General features: G+C 34.9%; 1 protein-coding gene across 2 annotated transcripts in view; it reads right to left on the bottom strand.

The window, feature by feature from the left end:
- Positions 1–3,341: 3,341 nt before the first annotated feature.
- Positions 3,342–19,752, bottom strand: part of COL15A1 (collagen type XV alpha 1 chain) — a 274,055-nt gene continuing 257,644 nt past the window's right edge. For both annotated transcript variants that reach the window (XM_074196725.1, XM_074196724.1), the window contains 6 exons: positions 13,149–13,277; positions 12,684–12,743; positions 10,189–10,248; positions 9,547–9,732; positions 5,259–5,374; positions 3,342–4,369 (listed from right to left, as the gene is read on the bottom strand). In XM_074196725.1, the coding sequence (XP_074052826.1) occupies positions 4,156–4,369; positions 5,259–5,374; positions 9,547–9,732; positions 10,189–10,248; positions 12,684–12,743; positions 13,149–13,277 (765 nt within the window). In that variant the 3' untranslated portion in view covers positions 3,342–4,155. The remainder of the gene's footprint in view (positions 4,370–5,258; positions 5,375–9,546; positions 9,733–10,188; positions 10,249–12,683; positions 12,744–13,148; positions 13,278–19,752) is intronic.

The following is a 19,752-nucleotide window of genomic DNA, read 5'->3' as shown; positions in this document are numbered from 1 at the left end:
AGACCAATTTTCTATGAAAAATTTCAGTCAGTCAAAACTTTGGTAATGAGGGGAATACCATAAGGAATTCTAGGAGCAGCTAGGTGGCACAGTGGATAGAGCACCAGCCCTGGAGTCAGTAGGACCTGAGTTCAAATCCGACCTCAGACACCTACTAATTACCTAGCTGTGCAACCTTGGGCAAGTCACTTAACCTCATTGCCTTGCCCCCTCCCCCCCAAAAAAAAACAAGAGAAAAGAATTATAATCTGACACTTTCTCCTTACTATGGCATCTACTGGTATTAGAAAGAAATTTGTGCTTTTTGGAGGGTACAAATTAGGAGAAAGAAATTTGGGTTAGCTTCTTGTAACTGATTTTGTTACACAAATGTAATTGAAAATAAAAACATTTCTGTTTTTATATAAGTATAAACAAAATTCTTGTGCTTTAAGGTACAAAGGGTCCAGGATTTTTTTTTCCTTTGGTGGAAGGGGAAGTGAAAAGAAAAAGGAAGTGTCATATTTCTTTGACTTGAACTGCCACTGAGAAATGTGGGGGGGTGAAGGGGGGAGGAATCAAAAACCTTTAATTGGATGACCTAGTTATAGCAGCAACAACTCCATACTTGCAAACACATTGGCAATACTATACATTTTTTTTGTAAGTACCATCTGTATAACTTAAAACACAAATAGCTTCAACTGGAAAAAATATATATGTGTGTGTGTGTGTGTGTGTGTGTGTGTGTGTGTGTGTGTGTGTGTGTGTAAAATAAAAAACCCAAACCTATCTGCCTGTTATATAAAACTGTGTCTGTAGTTGAGAGAGGAAATTGGAGAAGTTAAGATAAATGACCCTAGAGTGTGACAGGATTCTTCATGGAAAAACTTGAAAGGGTTCTGACCTCTGAGGAGAACTGAGTAACCATTGATCAAAGATCAATGGGAAGGAACCATCTTCTCACCCAAGAACTGAGGAAAGAATGGCTTTGCAAAGACTAGAGCTTCCTTCTGAAACTAGAGGCATAGTCTCTGGTTTAAGGAAAATGACCAATATAAAATTACTTTCTTTCTATTTAAGGAAGTATTCAAATTGTTTTTCTACTGCACCTTAAGAACATGAAACTTTTCCATCTGACCTGAAGCTGAAACCTTCCATAGGGTATTGTCTCCCTATTAGAATGTGAACTCCTTGAAAGCTGGGACTATCTTTTCTCTTTCTATCCCTTGCACTTAGCAGTGTTTTTTACATTTATAGTAATCACTTAATAAATGCTCTATTTATTTAAACTCAACCTCTCTCTTTGTTTTTTTCCTCTGTTACTCTGTTGTCTTTTTTCTCTTTCTATCTCTTAGGCAAGAGAATATTTGTGTATTGTTTTGCATAGTGGGCTGTCACATTGTGGGGGTGCTATATAAAACATTATTATATTATTATGATCCATTTTTATCTCTTCCTGCTTCTTTGTTTCTCAGATTTTTTCTCTGTTAATAAGCTAATGTTTTATTTACTTTACTGGTCTTTCAAAAAACGATTCTTATTTAAATCATTTTTCCTTTTGCTTTTAGTTCTCCTTTGATTTTATCAGTTTCATTTTTGATCTTATTTAATTTTATTTTCTATATTTTAGTTGTAAACCAAAATAATTGCTCTTTATTATCATAATTATTCATAAGATTATTATTATTAGGCAGTTAGGTGGCACAATGGATATTGCAGGATGGGGAAGAAGTCAGGAAGTCCTGATTTCAAATATCATCTCAGAGTCTTAGGTGACTCTGAGCAAATTACCTATTTTTGCCTCAGTCTCCTCAACTTTAAACTTATCTTTTAGGGTTGTTGTGAAGATAAACTGATATATTTGTAAAAAGCATCTAGCACAGTATCTAGCATATAGTAAGCACTATATAAATGCTTATTCCCTTCCTCCCTATCATAAGCAGTTAGATAAATAAATTTGACTATAAGAATTACTTTAGCTTCATCCCATAAATTTTGATATGTTGTTTTACTACTGATGTTATTTTTAATATCACTTTTATTATTTCTGTCATATAGAGTTTGATGCATTCTTTTTTTTTTTGTTTGTTTTTTGCAAGGCAATGACTTGCCCATGGTCACACAGCTAGGTAATCAGAGTCTGAGGCCACATTTGAACTCAGGTACTCCTGACTCCAGGGCTGGTGTTCTATCCATTGTGCCAACCAGCTGCCCCCTTGACTCATTCTTTAGCAAATAATTTCTTTAAGGCATATATTTGTTTTGGGAGACATTTAGGATTAAGTGACTTGTCCAAGAAAACACTGCAAGTGTCTGAGGCTGGATTTGAACTCAAGATTCTCAGTCTCCTTCTCAATAAAATATAAAGCAAGAAATAAACCAGAGACTGCATATGAAATACTGCTATTGCTTTCAAAAAAGAAAATTGTTAGATAACAACAGAATCAAGAGTTCTCACTAACTTATTTGCCTTTGTTAAAACAAATATTTAGTAATTTTATGGAACTAAAAATGTTACTATTTATCAAATAAAGGTTTTTATTAAAAAGAATCTTTTTCTATGTACATATACATGGTAAGCTCTGGAATTTATTTCCTTTCATGTTGAAGAGAGGATATGGAAAGATTTGCTGAAAGCCAAAGGAAGGGCATGTTGGGAAAAAAGGTTAAGCCTTCACATCAAAGCTAAGCTATTTAGTTCATATATTTTTAATACTGATATTGTTTCATCATCTATGGTTCCTTTAAACACAATGTAGTTATTTATACATATAACATATATGTATTTATAAATTTGTTGCTGTTGAGTCTGACTTGATTTAGCTGAGGTATGATAAATTTTACTCAAACTCTTTACTGAACTATGAATCTTTATATTTTAAACATATTTCATATATACAAGAAATTGGTGGGTTTTGCTTTCTAGTACATTGTACCCATTATGTTGGGACAGAACTTATGGGACAGCATAGACAGGAGTCACACAGGATAGGTGGGCGTGGATGGGTTGTGAGTCACATAGATGGAAGGAATATACATCTGGAGGATAACACATCTACTTGAATTTTTGCCTTTTGAAATTCTTGAGCTCTACAAGTACACAATTTCATATGATTTGAAAACCCCTCAAAAGTTTATTTCTATATCATAACAAAGAAAATATGATATTTGGAAAGAACATAGGATAATCTTAGAAAAATGTTTTTATGTTAATTCAGTTGGAAAAATAAAACAATATTTTATATATCTATATATCTATATGTGTATGTATGTTTACCAGCAAAGTAATTTGCATGGAAATTCTTGTTTCACTAAAAGTATTACACTTCAAGAGTTGTCAAATACAAGTCACAAAATCGTTTTTAAAAGGAGGCAGGCAACATCTATTTATAGTCACATTTCTCATTCAAGATGCTTTGGAATTTCAACTTTTCCAGCAAGTCAGTTCGGTTATGGTACATGAACAAATGCCACACTAAGCTATGATTATTTTTAAAAAGTAAGTCTGCTAAAATATGATGGCAAATTGGTAATTCTGCTGAAGAAAATGAACACTTCACTGATAACATTTATGAACAAAAATTAGTTAATTCTTAGTTTTTTCCTCTCTTTGTGAACAATAGAAATTATAAACGATGGATGCATGATAAAGAATGAAACATTTGGTTCACAATTAACTTAAAATGGGATAATGTTGCTAAACTTTTGTTAAGAAAACATGAAGAGTATCTGACACTCAGCAGAGACAGTTACAATGAGAAAACAACTTTCTTGAGGAGACAGTGGCATGAAAGCAGCTGTGCTACTGATTGAGCACGTTTCTTTGCCTACATTGATTTGCACACTTATTACTGATATGTGCAAGGATGTTTTCTTGTCACACCACTTAGGGAATCCTTGTAGATCCTAGCACCAATACACCAATCAGATTTTTGTCTTTTATCTGAGTTCTTTGTGTATATATATATATATATATATATATATATATATATATATATATATATATATATACATTTTTTTTTTTTAGTACTGAGTGTACTGAGGTATGTTTTCTTTGGTTACTTTAGTTATAAATGTGCAATTTAAAAACAATATATACATCATTAAAATCAAATTTCAGTGTCCACTTTTTAGGTAATAAAATTGTAGATTTCTTCAGTAGGGTAGATGTCATCATTTTCTTACATCAGTCATAAAGCTGTTTTCAATACACAAAACAATGAGCTTATTAGCACAACTATAGGTTTTTTGATCCAAGATTTTTCCTGTGCTCAGTGGTGATGCGTTTCCTGTTACAGCTATATCTGCTGTTCTCCATGCTTCACAGTAGTTGTTTACCAGTCGAATCCCATTTGGGCTAGAGCCATGCCATATTATCTTTTGAGGCCTAAACGAGAATTTTGTACAGTTATTTCCAAAAATGGTACTTTAACAGCAAATTAACATCTTGAAGACAAAGGCAATTCTCTACAATCCATATGTATGACTATGTATACTCTACACATGGACATAAATAATGGATTTCTATGAAGATTAGCAATTTTCAAAAGATTAGCGTTTCATCAAATAAACAGCATCGTCAAATAGATATCAAATGCCATGTTGAACTTGGGTCCCCCTGATTCCAGGACCGGAGCTCTATTCACTGGGCCACCTAGCTGCCCTTACCATGTTGAATATACTTAATTCCCAAGAATAAAAGTCCCCCCCACTATAATGAAGGGGGAAATAGTTTTATTAAAAATATGAAATCATTATTTAAAAATATTTAATGTGAAACATTTTAATACATTTTTATCAGTTCGTGGTGTTTCAATCATTTTTACATCATGGTACTCTTTTGTCATCTTAATTGCTATTGTCATCTATGGTGTAGCTTATAGGCCCACTTGAGTAAAATTTATAAATGAAATGTAATTTATATTAGGACCAACATGGTGATTTTTTTTCTTTTAATCAAGTCACTTTGAGATCTTACAGTGTTTAAGCATGGCGCAGAGAAAAGAGATTTAATTTGGAAACCAAGGATTTGTGTTCAAATACTGGTTCTCCTATTCACTATAAGCATGTGAATCTCTTTGGAACTCAGTTTCTTCATCTGTAAAATGAGGAAGATTTTTATCCCCATAGTTCAAAATCTATGATTGTCTTGTATCAGCAACACGTGTCCTTGTACCAGACTCCAAAGTAACTGATAGAGGTATCTAATTGATTGAATGCCAAATAAATAAAGCAGATTTAATATTTTAGGGCTTCTTGGTATTAAAAGCACTTACCATGCTGGGTCTGTTATAACATTGCGGCCATCAAAGGAATATATTGGAGCATGGTTATTGAATTGACCTCCATGGCCAGAAAAAATGGACTCCCAATTATTGAAAAGTATTTCTCCCTGTGGAAATCAAAAGCAATATCTTAACATTTGGAACTTAACTTTGCATTTTAATAGCATGATATAGGGATTGAATAAATTTTCAGAAACTCCCAAGCACTGTGAGTTTATAGTGAAGAAGCAAACTATTGGCTACTTCTAATAAGATTTTAGGTTGTTTAGATTTAGATGTAGGTAGGATGTTAAAGGGTCCTGTTTGTCTAAAGCTGTTTCTTCTGCCTACCTGTCATGATATGATTTCTAGTGATCCTGGAAGATTTATCTCTTTTGCTTTGATATAGGTTGGAGTGACTGTCTCTGGAATGTTCTCCTTCTTGAGCTCTGCTTACTGGCTTCCTTCAAGATTCAGCTCAAATTCAACCTTCTACTTTGCTATACCTTACCCTCAGCCTTCCCATCCTCAACATTTTCTAAGATTACCTTTCCTCTATTCTGAATATCTTTTGTAGATATACAGTTGTTTATATGCTGTATCCTTTATTAGAAGGTGACCATTTTGAGAGTAAAGGCTGTGTATTTGCCTTTTTAGCATCTCCATTTGCTTATTTGGCACATGTTTAATAGATGTTTGTTGACTGACAGACACACACCTTGTGGGTCATTGACTGTTCATGCACAGATTATCTTCATGGCAGAGAAAAAAAGAATTCTCCTACCTACCCACTTCCTCCCCATTTGTACTAATTTCATGGACTTTGCTTCTCCATCTGAACTTCTTGGATTTTGAACTCCTTTCCCATACTACTTAATAATAACCACACAAATAGAATTTTAAAGTTGACAATGAACTTGCCTTGCAACAGCTTCTTGAGGTAGTTTGTGTTATTATCCTCAATTTACTGATGAAAAATCAAAGACTTATAGAGGTTGAGAGACTTGCCCAGTGTCACAAGACTAATAAATGTTGAAGCTAAATGAGTTGATACCAAGTGAAGTGAGCAGAACCTAGTGAACATTGTTCACATTAACAACATTGTAAGATAATTGACTATGATGGATGCAACTCCTCTTAGCAGTTCAGTGATCATGGATAAGACTAAGAGACCTCCCATTGACAATACTATCCATATCCAGAGGGAAAAACTATGAAATCTGTATGTACAGCAAAGCAAAGCATCCTGAGAGTTTCCCCTAATTCTCAACTATTAATGGGAAACCATGCATTTTAGTATGGGTTTTTTTAAAATCACATTATCATTAACTTTGGTTGGCACAGAGTTGATATGAAATGGGAGAAAACCCTGAAACAATAACTTTGTAATAAATGAATGAATTATGAACCAAAGATCCAGACCTGGTTCATGGACTTATAGGTAATAGATGATTGATGATAAAGGTAAACTTTATCTTTTTTGTTATTTTTCTTAGGAAGAAAGGGAGGGAGGGAGGGAGGGAGGGAGGGAGGGAGGAAGGAAGGAAGGAAGGAAGGAAGGAAGGAAGGAAGGAAGGAAGGAAGGAAGGAAGGAAGGAAGGAAGGAAAAAAAGGAGTCATTTATGAAGCACTTAGTGCCAGATGTTTTGCAAAATATTTTACGATTTTTATTTCATTTGATCCTCATAACCCTGTGGAACTGATGCTATTATTATCCCCATTTTACAGTTGAGGAAATTGATACAGACAGAGGTTAAGAGTCTCACTTGGGGTCATCATGGCTAGTAAGTATATGAAGCTAGATTGAGTCACTGCATCAACTCATTGCCTCTTTGGCCTAGTCCCTTTTACAGAATTCAAAAGTGACCTTGGAAAAAATTAATTTCAGGTCATTCCTATGACCATTCTTTGCCTAACTTCTAGAAGGCCATATTAGGAGTCTTATCAACCCAGATATTTTTGTGCCACCAAATATAGGAAAAAATATTAATTGTACAAACTTGAAACTGAAGCTTATTGGCCTTCTTGATCCTACACAAAGGGCTAATATTTAAGTTGAAAATTTTGTTGTAAATTAGATAATTTAAAAAGTATTTTTTGTTCATTTGAATTTAAAGTTGGTTACTATTCCTATTAAATGATATTTTAGAAATCCCATAATTATACTTTTCATGAGAAACAATCAGGTTTTAGGTAGAACTGTTTCACTGTGGGCCATTATTACTCCCTCTTCTGTCTTCTTGAGAAAACAGTTAACAGCAAAATAAGACTTGTCCTACCAGGCCCAGACGAGGGAGGGCTGGCCAAGTTTGAAGGGAAGGCCAACTGCAGGATAGACTTACAAGATGGTTAAAAAAGACTAACTAGGTGGTTAAAACTGAGATTAGCAGTATGTGAATTGTAGTCTACAAATTTTTGTCAACTAAAGAAACCTTAGGACAGTTTGCTTTGGCCAAAATGCTTTTCTAATAAAATAGTTAATGTATAATAATGAGAGAGCCCTATAATATCCTGATTACTCCTTTACAACATTTTTTCCTGAGAGAGTGCTTTTCCTCTGGGAATATTATTTTGCATATGATTTTTTTAAAGAAGAAAAATTAGAAATTAAAAAATCCTGTCCAAGGGGCTACAAATGTTTTGGTGAGAGAATGGCTTCTTATACCCTCATTCGACCCAATTTAGAGTCAGCTTTTACACCTACATTGATTGACCAGTAGATGGAATACAATATAGATGGGAATCACTTACTGGCAAAAAAAAAACAAAACAAAACCAAAAAACCCCCCCAAAAGAGCACTATTTATAGGACTGTGGATTTAGAGCAAGAAGGGACACAAATTTTTTTTAGTGTGAGCATAATCCAAGTCTCAGTTCCATTGGCAAAGACCCTTCTAATTGATGGAGAAGGATTCTCCATTCCAGGCCTGCATTAAAGTTGCCTTTAAAGTAGTTTCTTTCAGGATTCTTTTTTCTTCTTTCAGAGAATTTGTAATCTTTTATGACCTCTCTCCAAATGGGAAACTATGATTTTTCCTTTCTCAAACTTCTTACCAATGCCACCCCTCAGAGCATCAAGGTCATCATTTTTTGCCAGTGAGGAGAATCCAAGGCAAAATGGCTGAGTTACAACAAATGAGGAAGCTGAGTTAGAAAGAAATGAAACTTGATCAGTATTAAATAGCTGATAATGTCTGAAAGGGATTTGAATTTAGGGTTTCTAATTCCACTTCCAAGGTTCTTCATACTACACTTTTCTACCCTGCTTCTTGGTTTCTTTGAGAAGCTCTTGGAAAAAAAAATGCCTTCTCTTTGGTATTTCTCTTTCTTGTGAAACATCTCCACCCACCAAGGCTGTAGCACCCAGGTCACAAGGCTTGGGCTGGTCCTCGGAAAAAGTCAAAGGGATGGAGGTGTTATTGCATTTGTTCCTTTTTTTACTTTGGTGCGCCACCCCCAAGGGAGTCAGGTAAGAGTGTCTGTGATCATGCTTGGAGTGTGAATTTATCCCTTTAAAGAATTTTTTAACTGTTATTTTTACTGCTTAAAGAGATCTGAATTCCTACTCATCTCCTACCCAGGTTTAAAGGGCCAGAAGGGAGACTCTATCCTCAGATAGGGTCAAAAAGAACAAACAATGCCATTCATATAAACTCTACCATCTTAAGAAGTATAACTTACTTTGATCTGTTTCAATCTTTCATTTAATTCCTTTGTCTTGAGTTGAATGAAAAGAAGGGGCTGAAATACCAGCCAAACTGGACTTTCAGTTATTCCCTGATTCTGTCCTTCATCATTCCAACTGTGTCTTTATATATTGTACAAACTCCATGCCTACATTGTATCCCTTTTCATATCTGACTGTTAAAGTCTACTTTCTATCAAGAGTGTACTCAGGTGCCACCTCTTCTATAACATTTTTCCTAATTCCCTTGAGGAAAATGATTTCCTTTATGAATTTTTATAACACCCTGCCTAGAAAGCACTCCTATGTACTTATCACATTTTACTTTGCATTATCCTTGTATATGTGTCATATTCTTTCCCTCCCTACCTTCTAATAGATTCTAATATGCTCCTTGAGGACAGGGACTGTATTTTTTTTTCTATCTTCATATTTCCAGTATTTCCCATAAAAGAAGAATTGAATTGTCCAATTAAGTTTGGGATTTGGTACGGAGTAAGTGAATGGGGCACAATACAAGAGAGGAAAAAAGAAGAAACTCTCTGGGACAGTTGCTTTGAGTTTTAGTGTCATAGATTTTCATAGAAACAACAAACAAGAAAAGTTCAATCTTACCTTAAGGTTAACTATTGGCAGGCTATAACTGTCTGCTTTTCTCACAATTGTGGACAGATCTTGTAAATGGGATGATAAGAAAGCTCTATAAGTAGACAATAAACCAGCAGCCTGGGCCTGTTGGAAGCACTGGAAATCGGCTCGAATGTCCCCAGAAAATGGCATATTCAAAGCAACTAGATGGAGCTGAAAAGTCAAAAGGAAATTTGAGCTCAGAGTACATACACACACACACACTGGTACTGACAGTCACATTTTTTTAATTTCTTTAAAAATTCAGATCAATTTTTTGCTCTTGATTATAAGACCCCAAACTGACTACATGAACTGTGGGAACCTAAAAGCATGATTTTCTTTCACAGTCCTCCCTCTTCACAGTATTTCAATTCTGATTTACAATATTTCCATTATTTCATACAAGGCTCTTCATGGCCCAGTTTGGCATTTCCATACAATCAGGGATGACACTATTGAGTTGATTTCATTTATGTTTTAGCAGAACTGTTAAAAGGGAACCATGCTGAAGTGCCCATTACATTTGTTCTATTGTTGGAAAGGGAATGGAGCCATCTGAGGATGTCAGTAGGAGAAAAGCTATGTCACAGATATACCAAGTGAACATTCTCAAACACAAATACTTACTGCTGGTTTCTCATAATTGGTATTGGAAGCCGAAATTGGTGGAGGGAGAGGTTGCTGAATCTGCCATTTAAAAGATAAAAATAAGTGCTTTTGCATCATCATTTTGTCTTAAATATTTTTAAAAGGTTTATTAATTTTGAAATAATTTTACACCAATCATTTCCCTTTTTTGGTTTCCCCATTCTCATTAAGTCAACAGATAATACATGTCTACATCTGATAGGTTATTCCATATTCCATATTGTTAATAGGAACAGTTATATAACTTGCCTAAGATCACTCGGATAGAGTTGAGATTTCAACCCATATCCCATGACTATAGAGTTCACATGTTTCATGTCCCAGACCACACAGCTTCAGCTTCTCCTGTCTTTATCTTTGTTCCCCTATTGCTGAATAACAGAATTCATTGAAATCCAGTGGCAAGTTGGGACAGCTATTAATGGCCTTGTATGCAGATCTTGACCTTTTTAAGCTAAGGTCTTTCCCAGGTCTCAGTTATCTGAGGTAATATCCAGTCAGTGATTAAGGATATGTAAAAATTGAGGTAAGTCTTGCCAGTGAACTCCAATGACTCTGGAGGAGAGACTGAAACTGATGACTGCACAGCCCTTACCTCAACTTAAATACCTCACTTGGAAAAGTAAAAACTCTCTCTCCTGAATATCATTGTTCCTCTTTCAGAATGAAGGATGAACAACAAACAAATATGCATATTATAAATATACATTGAATTGAATAATGCTCAATCAATCCTAGTTTCTCTTCTCTAGTTTTGCTTTAGTTTGTCAATGTCTCCCTTCAGAACTGAATACAGCAGGAGTGGCCATATAATGTAAAATGCTTCTTTGCATATCTCTGGATTTGTGATTAATGTTAAAATACAATAACAGGGCAAGGGTGTTTGTGAAAATTTAAGATGATATATTGTTGAATACATAGTAGGTGCACAACAGACAAAGGATGGACAAATTTACAACTATCTCAAACCCATATCCAAATAGAAATTACTAGCTTTCCCTAAAACACCTTCTCCCCACTTCCCAATTTTTCTATTACTGTCATGGTGGTATAAAGACAAAAATATGGTGGGTGCTCTCAAAGAACTTGCATCACCTCTCATTAGGACTATTGTAATAACCATCTAATTGGTCTCCTCCTTCAGGTTTCTCTCCTTTCCAATCTATTCTCTACCTAAAATGCCAAAGTGATTTGTCTAAAATACAGGTTGGATTTGACATTACTCCTAACTCAATAAACTCCAGTATTTCCCTATTATTCTTAGGATCAAATAAAAAGTATTTTTTGGCACAAGTTAGTCCCTTCCTATCTGTTCACTATTTCATTTTGCACCCTGATGATACAGCTGTACTGGTTACCTGCTGCTCCTTACACACAACTTCACATCTTCCAATTCTTAGAATGCTATCCTTTTTCACCTCCTATCTCTAAGGGTCCCTGGTTCCCTCTACAGCTTTGATCAAATCAAACCTTCTTCAGAAAACTTTTCCTAGTCTCCTCTACACCTATTCTCCTCCCCTCTCTCAACCCTCTTGAAATCATGTTCTAGTTTTACTTGTATATAGTCATCTGGATATCATTTTCCTTAATAGACTGTGAGGTCCTTGAGAACACAAACTTTTTTTTTGTCTTTATATCTTCACAATTAACATGTCTAATAACTGTTAAGTGATTAATAAATGTATTTCTATCAATGGAAAGACATGATTATGAAATCATTTTGTAAACCAAAGTACTACATAAATATGAATTATCAGGATGAAGAGAACTATAAAAATTCCCATTTGGAGAAAGTATAGTGAGTGTCCTATGATGCTGCTATGAGAGGCAGCATTGGTGTGGGGTTCAGAGTACCCATCTTAAATTCAAAAAGACTTGGATTCAAGCCCTGCCTCAGAATATATATTTGCTGTATAACCTTGGACAAAAAAAATTTAAATTTTCAGGGCCCTAAAGTGACAGATGAGTTACTATTTTATAAGTGACAGATGAATTACTATTTTATATCCATACCAGAAATTGGTTTCCATACCAGACAAATCAGTGACCATCCGAAAAGAAACAAGTAACTAGTTATAGTGGAAAGAACATTAGATTTGGAGTCAGAAAGTTGTTGTTCAGTCATCTTTAGTCAGGTCCAACTCTTCATAACTTCATGAGGAGTCTTCTTGGCAAGAGTTGGCTATTTCTTTCACCAATTCATTTAACAGATGAGGAAATTGAGGCAAACAGGGTCAAGTCACTGTTCCAGGATCACACATCTATTAAGTGTCTGAGGCCAGATTTGAACTCAGGAAGATGAGTCTTTCTGCTTCTAGGCTTGGTGCTCTATCCACTGCACCCCCTAGCTTAGGCTCTGTTCCTGTTCTGCATAATCAAATAAGCCATAATATAAATTGGAAAGACTGAAATATGGTAACTCCATCTATATCCATGTCTACATTTATTTCTATATTATCACCAACTATACTTACATTGCTGGAAATTGCAGGAGGTGGTAGGCTGTCAGCAGGAATTGGAATAAGTTCTCCAAGCTGAAATAGTAATAATTAAGGGAATAATTAAGTATAAAGCAAAAACTATACATACATATGCACATACATGACGGGGATAGAGAACTTTACTGGTGTAGGGAAGTTCTAGGTGATAAAATCCTTCTAACTAGTCAAGCTGGCCCCTTCTCTTCAATGACAGCCTTGATATATTACCTTGGATACTAAAATATTACATCATTTAAATTATATAGCCATTATATGTCAGAGGCAGGATGTGAATTCAGGTCCTCTTCACTTCAAGGCTAGCTCTCTATCCACAAGACTATGCTACTTTTCTATGAAAAAGGTTATAAATAAATTTCACAGGACCAAGGTTTTCCTTTTAGATGATAGGTACTGTAACTATTTCACTGAAAGGAAAAGGGAAAGCATAAAAATAATTACCTGCAATTTTTTCCATCCATTTCTTACACGTAAAAAAAATTCTGTACTTTCACTTAAATAGATTAATGTGCCTTCTATCACTAAATGAGCATTTTGCATCATACTTTCAATATTTCCAAATGTTGTTACCTATTAGACATTAAAAGAAAATATGTTATATAGTAATAACCACATTCTTCTCAAAATTCTGAGATCATATGTGGATGATGAATGAATAAATAAAACAAACATTTTTTTAAACAATTACTTTGTACAAAGTGCTGTGTTAGGTTCTGGGAAACAGAAAAACAAGACATTTTCACACACACACACACACTCTAATATGAGGAGATAGCACATATGGAAGGTTTCAGCTTCAAGTCAGATGGAAAAGTACTATTGGTCCTTTAAGTGAAGTAGCAAAACAGGTGTTAATAATGTCTTTTTCTTAATGTCATTTATTCTGATAAAATCTCACCAATTTCTGATATTATGTATAAAAATATTAGACTTTAACAGTAGATTTTTGTTGTATTTCTAACTCGAAAAATATTGAGATATGATATAATTATTAAGGGCTATGAATAACATTACTATTGAACACATTAAACACACATTAAATTTGAAATTAATAAGAATAGTAGAATTATCAGGGAAATGCAATAGAGAAGAAAAACAAAGAAACATGACAAGAAAAAAGATACTTAGTTGTATGGGCCTACAAAGACTTAAAATAAGGAAAAGAGCAGAAGGTATTAAATACTTATTCTGAAAGTTCTAGAAGCTATTGATATCCTGGAGGAAGTAGTTAAAAAGTCAGTTGTTAAAGGGATTTTGTTTCCCAGGCCTATTATCTATGGTTGCCTGCCATTCAGTATTTTTCTGGCCCAGGGCCTGCAATGGGAGGAAAAGGATATTAGAACCTTAGATAAGGAAAAGACTTTAATGTAACTTTTCACCCTGGATAGGAATTCTAATGCTTATTTTGGGATCTCTTTGCTGAGTCATCCACTTACTAGGTACCGCTTTCTCACTCTCTCCTAAAATAATTTATATTAACTTATCTGTATAGGTATATATGTTAGTTCCTTTCCTCCCTTATGTAAGTTTTTTGAGAGATGGGATTGGGTTTTTTAAGGATGGAATGACAAAAAAGGGGGTAGCTTTATATCCTTGGAAGTAGAAGAATACTTTCTGCATTATAGATGATTAGTAGATGCTGAATTGAATTGAATTTTTGGAAAGGAAACTTATAGAAGATTTTAATTCAACTCCACTGATAACTAGTTAAGTGAACCAAAATGGCGACAGAACTACCTACTTTCCTGATTTTATTAGACTGTTTATTATATGGATCAAAGGAGATATTATAGCACTATAAAAATATGAGGAATGATGATAATGATGAGGAAAATGTTTCATAGAAACAGGTTTGGGTGGGAAAGCCAGAAATTTTGGCAGTTCATTGAGTGGGAGATGAAACCCTGGAAAACTGGGGCTGAGACTTAATACCAGTAATGTGAATATTTAGAAGATATTGACCCATAACTCCTATCTTTCTAAAAACAAAAGAAAAAATACTATCATAGGCTAAATTAATAGAAATAAAATTTCTCTATCACATTGGGCCTTGTATTGAATGGATACCCCTTCTGAGTTACTGTTTCCAGTTTAAGATACTGATTTATAAGTAAGATTTTAATACATTGGATTGGATCCAGAGAAGGAGGATCAGTATGGTAAAATATAGAGAACCCATGCTCTATAAGAGATAGATAGCTTAAGGAAGCAGGGACATTGGACCTGGAGATGAAAATATAGGAGGTATATGACTGCAATCTTTATAGGGAGGAGCTTTATCCTTTTTTGCTATAAAGGACAGAATTGGTACCAACAACAATGAGTCACATTAATGCAAATTTCAGTCCAATATAAGAAAAATTTTTCTAGCAATCAAAATTGTCCAACAATAGCACCATCTATTTTTCAAAACTAGTTACAAACTTGGTATTGGAAGAGTTTAAGGAGAGCGTTTTTTTTAAGGCCACACAGCTAGGTAACTTAACTATTAAGTGTCTGAGGCTGGATTTGAACTCAGGTACTCCTGACTCCAGGGCCAGTGCTCTATCCACTGCGGTACCTAGCTGCCCCATGATGTGATATTTTAATACAATTCAAGCATAATTTTCCTATTATTTTACATAGTGGATGAAATCCTTATGCTTCCTATTTTGAATTTAGAAAAGCATTAAACTTATGCTTTTTTTATTTTTCTAAAACATCTGAAAGTAAATCAAATGCATTCCTTATTAAATTTTTACTATGAAACAATGATTTTTCATAGAAAAACTTTTTTACCCCAAATTTATACATAAAGTTTAATACAGATGTATTTAAATTAGATATCAGTTTTTCATCACAGACTCATAGTTTGGGAGCTGGAAGAAAGCTTAGAAGTCATTTCATGCAATTCTCTCATATTGTAGATGAGGAAAATTAAACCTACAAAGGAGGTTAACACAAGTAGAAAATTAGCAGAACTGACATTTGAATGTCAGGTTTCAGATTCCAAATGCAGGATTTTTTCCCTATGTTGTCTCCCAAGACTTAAGCTCAAAGATTAGAAGTGATTCAAAAGTTAAGAAAACAAAACAAAACAAAACAAAACAAAGCATCATCTCTGGCTGGAAAGAAAGTAATGCCTGATGAGTCCATCTGACATTTTGTTTGTTGACCTCAAGGAATTCATTGATTTACTGCTGTGGTGACTGTAAAAGTAAAGCCTCTGACTCCAAAAATCCCCAATCCAAATTAAAACAACAGAGGGGCAGCTAGGTGGGTGCAGTGGATAGAGCACTGGCCCTGGAGTCAGAAGTACCTGAGTTCAAATGTGACCTCAGACACTTAATAATTACCTAGCTGTGTGGCCTTGGGCAAACCACTTAACCCCATTTGCCTTGCAAAAACCTAAAAAAAAAAACAAAAACAAAAACAAGAACCCCTCCTCCCTGAAAAACACAGAATGAAAGAAAGAATTTTAAAAGAAAATAGAAAAATTAAGCAAGAAAAAAAAATAGGAAATCAGAGAGGAAAGAATGTGCCAGATACCAGAAGTCCCACACAGCAGAGGCCTTGGGAAAAAGAATAGAAATGGGAATCGAGGCAGCAGGAGTTCTGACAGCAGAGGAGAGAAGCAGCTGTGAGAGAGAAATTTTTTTAAAAAGCTAGAACAGTTCATCATTGTATGTGTAGGCAACTACCTGAATATACCTAAGTAATCTCTAAGGATATCACTGTGTCACATTAAAGGACAACTCTGAAGCATCTGAGAATAGAGGTTTTTAGTGGAGTACTCAAATCTTATTCAGTTTAATAGTTTCAATGGTCCCTCACTGAAGACATGCCAAATAGCCTAGTACAATGATTTTCAAGGATTCGAGGGCATCCAATGAAATGCAGAAATAGACTAGACCAAAGTAAGTCATATTCCCGTAGCTTGTGACAATGTATCAAATGATGGGGAAAAAATCTGATTCACATGTCAATTATTGGAAGCCATGTAACTCTAATCTAGTGAAAGACAAAGGGTATAAGATTAAGAAAGTTTTTCTAAAACTTAAAAGAAAAAAATCTATCCATAGCTTCAAAAGGGCAAGCATAAAAAAGTTAATGAACCAGTAAAATATTGCTTTATGGCATCTTAGAATAGCAGATTTAGAACTGAAATGGAACCTTAGAGAACATTGAGGCTGAGGCCATTTAAGTAATTTGTCCAGGGTGTTTTAGTCCATAGTGTTTAAGGTAGGATTTGAATTTGGATCTTGCCAGTGTTCCATTAAAACAAGTGGCTGCCTTTTACAAGAACTCTTGGTCAAATTCTCTACTGATTCTGCTGAGAACTCCTGGGCAGGGAAGTGATCTAAATTATAATACCTAGACATGATTTTATTTGTATCCTTCTATCAAAAGATCTGAGGCCAACTCTACAGCTAGCTCCATTCAAATTGAAAAAAACAAAAATGGCAATAAGCAAATGTATGACTGAACCATATATATTTTTGTTAAGGGTGGCTTTGCAATCAACCAACCCTCAAACTACTGGTCAATGCTATGATTTTTAAGAGAACACATTTATGAGCAAATTTTGTTTCTAAACACTTTTATAATGCTGATGAAAATGATCTCATCTGGTGATGTTTCTTCCATTACATGTGCTCCTCCTGAGTTTAACAGACCAAGGGAGAACAAATCAGTTGTTCTTATCCAACAGATACTCTTAAAATCATTAGAAAGTTTCAGTGTCCTAGAGCCTTTAAAGTTGCACATGTTTGCTTCTTGCTCCTACAGTGCAAACCAATGCATAGATGAACCAAGATTATTTCTTCTTATTCCTTCTTCTTACTTCTATTAGCCATTCTATTAAGTTCTTCACCTCCTTTTTCTTTTACTTCTCCTTTTTCTTCTTTTTTACCTTCCCCTTCTTTCTCTCCTCTTCCTCCTCCTCCTTCTCTCCTCCTTCTCCTCCTCTTCCTCTACCTTCACCTCCACCTCCGCTTCCTCCTCTTTCTCTTCCTTCTTTCTCTTTTTTCCTTTCCTCCTCCTCCTCCTTCTCTTCCTCTTCTTTCTTCTAAAGACCTTTTTCATATTTAGAGGCCTCTAGTTCATGATCATTCCAGGCTTATATGACCCAAAGTCTTGCCAGAAGAAGATGGGGAAGCCAGTTTTTAAGCCCATCTGTATAGAAGGCAGTATTAGTGGCTGGTAATTAAGAGAAGAGCAACAAGATGGTCCAGTGGATAGTGTATGAGGTCAAGAGTCAGAAAGACTCATTTTCCTGAGTTCAAATCTGTCCACAGTCATTTACTATATGTGTGACCCTTGACAAGACCTTGTTTGCCTCAGTTTCCTCATCTGTAAAATGTGCTGGAAAAGGAAATGGCCATCCACTCCACTATCTTTGCCATGAAAACCTCGAGTGGGGTCATGGAGAGTCAGACACAACTGAAAAAAAAACAAATTAGCAACAGAAAGCGATGTGGTAGAGTGAAAGATTGGTTCTGGTCTCAGAAAAGCTGTTTTCAAAACCTGTGTCTGACCATAGTCTAATTTTTGATGTTTGTGCTTGGAGTAATGTTAAAAATAGAACATTAAGGAGAGATTAAGTAAACAGAACTGGTGTCATGCCCAGAGTAATACCTTGAAGAATACATAGGTGTGGAACTATGTTCTCCTGAAGAATCTTAGTATAAATTTTTGAAACTGTGAGGCTTATTCCTTCAGAATCCATCAACAAAACCAATGAAAATGAGGTATAAGGGTGGACATAAACTGATAAGAAAAGACTATGGTCAGTAGTGCTGACAGAAATCATATTTTGAATGTGCCACTAAGCTGAAGGTTATTGAGGGAAATATAAAAGAAGTATTTTTGTAGAGAGAAAAGAAAGATTGCTTGGGAAAGACTACTTCAGCCTCTGAGTCTGCCATAACAGCAGACCCTTAAAAAGCCCTGTAGCTATTAGAACAACAAACTAGGAATCAGAAGACATGGATTCTCCTGCTGGCCTCATTTACTAGCTTTGTACCTTTGGACAAGTCACTCAACTGCTATGATCCTCAGTTTTAATTTCTGAGAAATAAGAGTAGCAAATACTTTCCCTATATTCTTCATGAATCAAATGAAACAATCTATATAAAATTTGTGGTAATTACAAAGATCTAGTAAAATTATTATTCACAAGACCAAATCTTTCCATTTTGAGTTTAATGTAATTAAATTAGTATAATTCTTTCCACAAGTTATATCAGTGTAGCTCTATCTTAATTTTTTGCTTACACTATGCTTAAAAATGGAAATTGTATTAACAGGAATAATATTCTACATCATAACAATTTATAAGCCTCATGGACTTATAGTAACAGTGCACTACCATGGTAGAGTGCAAAGAGTATTAGTTTTAGAATAAAAAGACCTGGGTTCAAATCTTGTCTCTTGATACATACTAGCTGAGCAAATCAATTCTCTCTGTGATCCACTTTTTTCATCTTTAAGATGAAGGGAAAGGATTCAATGACTTCTAAAATCTATGACCTCCTTGGGTCTTGATTTTCTCATCTGAAAATAAGGGGTTCTATCTATTGCTAGATAAATTTAAATCTTTCATCTTGTTTGCTACCAAGATCTCTTTTTTAGAACTCCATTCTCTTCTTTCTTTCTCTCATTCTCATCCACTTCTGGTTCATGATATAAAGGTGGTTTAAGAAGCAAATCATTTATAACCAATCACAAAAATGGCGCAGAAAAAGGAACAAGAAACTTATATCACAAAGAGATGGGACAGGGCAGCTAGGTGGCAGTGGATAGAGCACCGACCTTGGAGTCAGGAGTTCAAGTTCAGTCTCAGACACTTAATAATTACCTATCTATGTGACCTTGGGCAAGTCACTTAACCCCATTGCCTTGTAAAAACCAAAAAAAAAAAAACCAAACAAACCAAACAAAGATACAAGACTCCAAAAGGATTGCCCTGAAAGACAAGAAGGGACTGGACCATCAAGGCTCAAACAGAGGTCATTGAGTCTCTGACTATGAACAACTCCAAGGCTAAACTAAGTAAGTCTAAGAT

Source organism: Macrotis lagotis, chromosome 8, assembly GCF_037893015.1.
Source record: "Macrotis lagotis isolate mMagLag1 chromosome 8, bilby.v1.9.chrom.fasta, whole genome shotgun sequence".
Taxonomy (NCBI): Eukaryota; Metazoa; Chordata; class Mammalia; order Peramelemorphia; family Peramelidae; genus Macrotis; species Macrotis lagotis.
This window is presented reverse-complemented; position numbering and strand designations above follow the sequence as displayed.